General features: G+C 39.8%; 1 protein-coding gene across 1 annotated transcript; it reads left to right on the top strand.

Moving 5' to 3' along the window:
- The first annotated feature begins 1730 nt into the window (after window positions 1-1730).
- LOC146341478 (olfactory receptor 13G1-like) lies at window positions 1731-4486 on the top strand. The gene is made up of 2 exons (XM_084807483.1): window positions 1731-1871; window positions 3518-4486. Exon 2 carries the CDS (start codon window positions 3542-3544, stop codon window positions 4484-4486), a length of 945 nt encoding a protein of 314 aa, XP_084663609.1. The 5' UTR covers window positions 1731-1871; window positions 3518-3541.
- The last annotated feature ends 345 nt before the right edge of the window (window positions 4487-4831 follow it).

Raw genomic sequence — 4831 nt, 5'->3', positions numbered from 1 at the left:
CATTTGCATTCCTTATTTTGGGCCATCTTAGTCTATGTAAATATTTACATAGACTGAGACGGTGAAAATAAGGGGAAATGCAAATAGCGTCCGCCACGCTATTTGCGTTCCTCTTATTTTCACCGTCTTAGTCTACGTAAATATTTATGTAGACTAAGACAGCCCAAAATAAGGAATGCAAATGGCGGCGGCCGTAGCCGCCGCCATTTGCTTACGCAAGTTTTTGTTTTGTTTTTTAAAGTCAGACGTGATAGGCTACGTAAAGATTTACGTAGCCTATCACAGCTGACTACAGGGATGCAAACAGCGGCCGCTACAACCGCCGCCATTTGCGTCCCTGCTAGCCAGCGGCCGGATGTCCAGCTGCTGGCGGAGCTGGCCAGCAGCTCTGCAGAATCCCCGCAGAGCGGAGCTGGCCAGCCAGGATTCCAGAGGGGAGGGACGGAGTGCCTACCCCCCCCCCCCAGCAGAACCTGGCGGAGCCAGGTAAGGCCAATTTCATACATCCCTAACTGGAAGCAGATCTTCTGTAAATATTTGATAATGCCTACTGTGTTTAAGTGATTACATTAGCATACCACTATCATCTCATTTAGATAGCGTATCTGTTTCACCTCAATGGGTGGAGGTGGAGAGGGGTTTGAGTGTACCAGCCCTGCCCTCTCACACCTCTACACATCTCTAAAATTGTTCGCACAGTCAGGGACTCTGGCCTTTTGAGAGTTCTTGATTGCACCCAGAGATTCAATGCATATACAGTGTGTATGTGTGTAGGCTGCATTCAGAACTTCAGCTGGAAGCATGGAGGTCAGGAGCAGCGTCAGCTCTTATGGTCCATTCCCATGGTCCATGTGTTCAGCTAAAATGTGAAGAAATCTAATACAAAGGCTAATGCCCAACATATTTCTTATCTGTATGTTCTCAAACAGTGCATTGTGCTTACATGATGTTCACTGCATATGTTGTTGCTGGACTCAGTTTAGAAGAGGGGGGGGAGATCTTCCTTCAAATTTCCACATTCTAGGACTCAATGCTGCAATTAGAAAATAACTAAGTAACCAATTCACCAAAATACATTATTTCTCTTGCTCATGATATGCATTTTAAATATGATTGATTTAATGATTCACTAATCTGTTATGTTTCACATCAATTAAAGGTTTAGATATTGGAAAGGGGGGATGATATTTAAAAGCTCAATTATATTATGGTACTATTGTTTCACAATTACAATACTTCTCCCCACCCCTCTTCAGAACATAGTGTCTTGTGTTCAGGGATGCTTGTCAATGCTCTAACCTTACATTAGTTGCTGGTTGGTTTGCCTTAAAAAAACTTTTAATGAGACTTTAGAGTTCACATAAATAGTACTGTCATGATCCAGCCAATGTTAAACATTTTGAGGCTGCACTCCTATACAAATGTACCCAGGAATAACCTCCATTGAACTCAAGGGGTCTTACTTTCAAATAGCCATTTACAGAAGTGTATTCTTGTCAGATTATTTTGATTTGAGTGGGAGAATTGGGTACATGCCTAGCTCTCTCCTATAGAAATCAGTGGAGTGTAAAGCCATTCACAAAGGGATAGATAACACCTTAGGTCTCTGAAACTTGAACATCAAGTTGTGAATTTGAAAATTTGCCAAATGCTGAAAACATTTGCTTCAGCAATATAATAAACAATGATAATCTTCCAGGTAATTCCTCAAAGGCATTTTTCCCAGTGGCACCATCGCTTTATTTACAGAAGGATTTCACAGCTGATTACTGCCTTTGTTCAGCAAATGTGACTGCAAAAGGACTGAAGTAGCCATCAGACTGATGAAAGACAAGTTTTTCTGGTAAAAGTCCATCAAAAACAAGCAACAGGTGGGAATGAAGGTAATTATTTCATGTCATGTCATCTCCCTTCCATCTTAGAAAATATTGTCGCTAGCTTTAGCATTTCTACTTAATGTAAAGAGGCCAACTATTAAACTTGAAGATATATCTTCCATTTGGATCATAATATCAAGGAGAACAGACAGAAGACAGAAACAGTGAAAACAATAATGGGAACAGATTTCTATAGAAGTACAGAATATTGTCTTTTCTGTATAAGGGAAACTGTAGGAAAGATTTCTACCACAACTTCATTAAAAAGTGGATGGTTCCCCAGGGTTGGAGAGGGACTCATACAATCTCTTTGTGGGGCTGATCTGATTCTCTCCCCACCCCAGTTGAACATCCTTACGGTAGATATTAGACATGAGCTAGTATTTTTGTTTTGTTTCAAATTAACTTTTACTCACTTCCACCATTATTATCCAACACTCTGTGTGTGTTACTAGTTGAAAGAGTTACTGTACTCATGCAAACATTTGCTATCAGTACTGTCTGTCCAGCACCACTAAGGCTGTGCATGTAAGATAATCTCAGTAGGAGAGCAGGAGGGATTTCTTTTTTTAGTACTATGATGGAAATATTTTTCCAGCATAAGTAGTTTGATAAATGTTCAGACTTAATAATGGAGGGGGGGGGGCATTGTGTTGAAAACCTTTATGTTCTTTTTCCTAATATAGTGCCTATCAATAAAAAAATAGAAGTAAAACAAACACATTTCTGCCAGTAGCTTGCAACATAGTGAATGTAACTGCAGCTGCTTCCCTTATGAACCGATAAAGCAGCTGATTCAACAGGGCTTGGTTTCATGCAATATCTGGAAATCTTAACCATATACTATGGTATAGCTTGAAGGGGTGCTAGAAAAACACACACAGATAACATGGTAAAATGATTGTTTTTCCATATTTGTCTTTCACAAACAATAAATGGCCTACTTCTTAAATCTCTGAATATAACGGCTACAAATTGTTGCACAAAATGAGTCACTCCATTTTTGTTTTATGTATTTTTTTAATGTGCAGTCCACACATATCCATATTTTAAGGATGCTTCCAACCAGTCCAGTTAGTGATGGAATGAAACTCAAACAGTGATTTTCCTGCAAGGACTGAGATGATTGCTTGGACATAGGTCATTGCTTTTGAAAAGAGAGAGAGACGCATTTGAAGACAATTATAATTAGCCAGCTGCTAAAAAAGCACTCAAATTATGGAGGCCTTACAAAACTTAGAGGGAATATTTAATCCACCTATCCTAACAAATGCTGACATTTACCAACAAATGATAAAAATTAAAGTTAAATGGGATTCTTTATTAAGAACGTTTGGTGGTTCTTGAGAAGCAATGATACACGTCAGGACTGATTGCTTCATGAGTTGTATTTTGACATGGTTCATACTGCTCTTTACATGAAGGATGGCTGAATTTGATGATGAATATAAGTACTTGATTAACAATGAGATGAAAGGGAACATCACATAGTTTTCTGTGTTCTCATGCCAGACTCCAACACCCTTTAAAATGACTGCTGGGTAAATCAATAGTTGCCAAATTTCAGAGTTATATGAGTGAGAAAAGAACAAACTATAGATCTATCTCTCTATTTCAGCTAATCCCACCTATCTGTCTAGGTCACAAGCAGAAGAAATATTGAAATGCAGAACCACTCTACCATTATGGAGTTTATCCTTGTTGGTCTAACCAATTCTACTGAACTACAATCAATTCTTTTTTGTGTATTCATGTTCATCTATGCTACAGCTCTAGCTGGTAACATCCTCCTCGTCTTTACCATATGCACTTGCAGGAAACTCCACACTCCCATGTACTTCCTGCTCATCAATTTGTCCTTAGTGAATGTCTTCTCCATCTCAGTTACAACTCCCAAACTGCTACAGATGCTTTTCACCCACAGAAAAGATATATCATTTTATGGCTGCATCACACAAGTGTTTCTCTTTCTATGGGGTTTGGGGACAGAACTTTTCCTTCTCTCATTTATGGCTTTTGACCGTTATGCTGCTATCTGCCATCCTTTGCAGTATACACTTATCATGAAGAAAGAAGTGTGTTTTGGTGTAGTCATTGGAGTGTGGATTTCTGCAATGGTCATTTCTGCTGTTCATGCTGGACTTATGCTGCAGATATCCTTCTGCAACTCCAACATCATCAATCATTTCTTCTGTGATGTACCCCCACTTTTAAAGCTCTCATGCTCGGACACCAGTCTCAATGAGACTATGGCTTTTGTATCTGATGTGATATTTGGGATCTGTAGTTGTGGATTGACTTTGACATCATACTTGTTCATTCTGAGAGCCATCTTCAGAATCCACTCCACTGAAGGGAAGAAGAAAGCTTTTTCGACGTGTTCTTCACATCTCATTGTAGTCAGTTTTTACTTCTCCTCAGTTATCTACACATATATCAGGCCCAACTCAGTCTACTCCCTAGGCAAAGACAAGTTTGTTTCTCTCCTCTATTCTGTGGTAACGCCAGTTCTTAATCCAGTCATATATTCACTGAGAAATAAAGAGGTCAAAGAAGCTATCAAGACACTTATTGGAAAAGGCAGGCTATTCCCTAGACCTCAAACTTGAGCTGTGAAATATTCTAGAGCAGGGGTGGGCAACACAATCACCTCCAGATGTTTGAGATGTCAATTTCCATGATCCCTGACCATTGGCCATGCTGGCTGGAGCTGATGGGAGTTGTAGGCCAAAACATCTGTAGGAGACCAGGTTGCCTACCCTTGTTCTAGACCTTTATCCTTAACTAATAATAATGGTTGGCAGTAGCAAGGTGATGATTTTTAGTTTCTGTGGAGTGAGGGACGTTTCATGCGATAAATATGCTTAGGAATTCATTAATTGTATATCGATTGGCTGGGTCCAGGGGTGCTAAATGCTTTGCTCTGTCAGGGGGTGGTTTCTGCCACCTGAAAG

The sequence above is a fragment of the Heloderma suspectum genome, chromosome 6, assembly GCF_057233095.1.
Source record: "Heloderma suspectum isolate Gila_16-S chromosome 6, 16-S_ref, whole genome shotgun sequence".
Classification (NCBI taxonomy): Eukaryota; Metazoa; Chordata; class Lepidosauria; order Squamata; family Helodermatidae; genus Heloderma; species Heloderma suspectum.
Note: the sequence above shows the minus strand (reverse complement) of the source record. Positions and strands in the feature narration are given on the sequence as shown.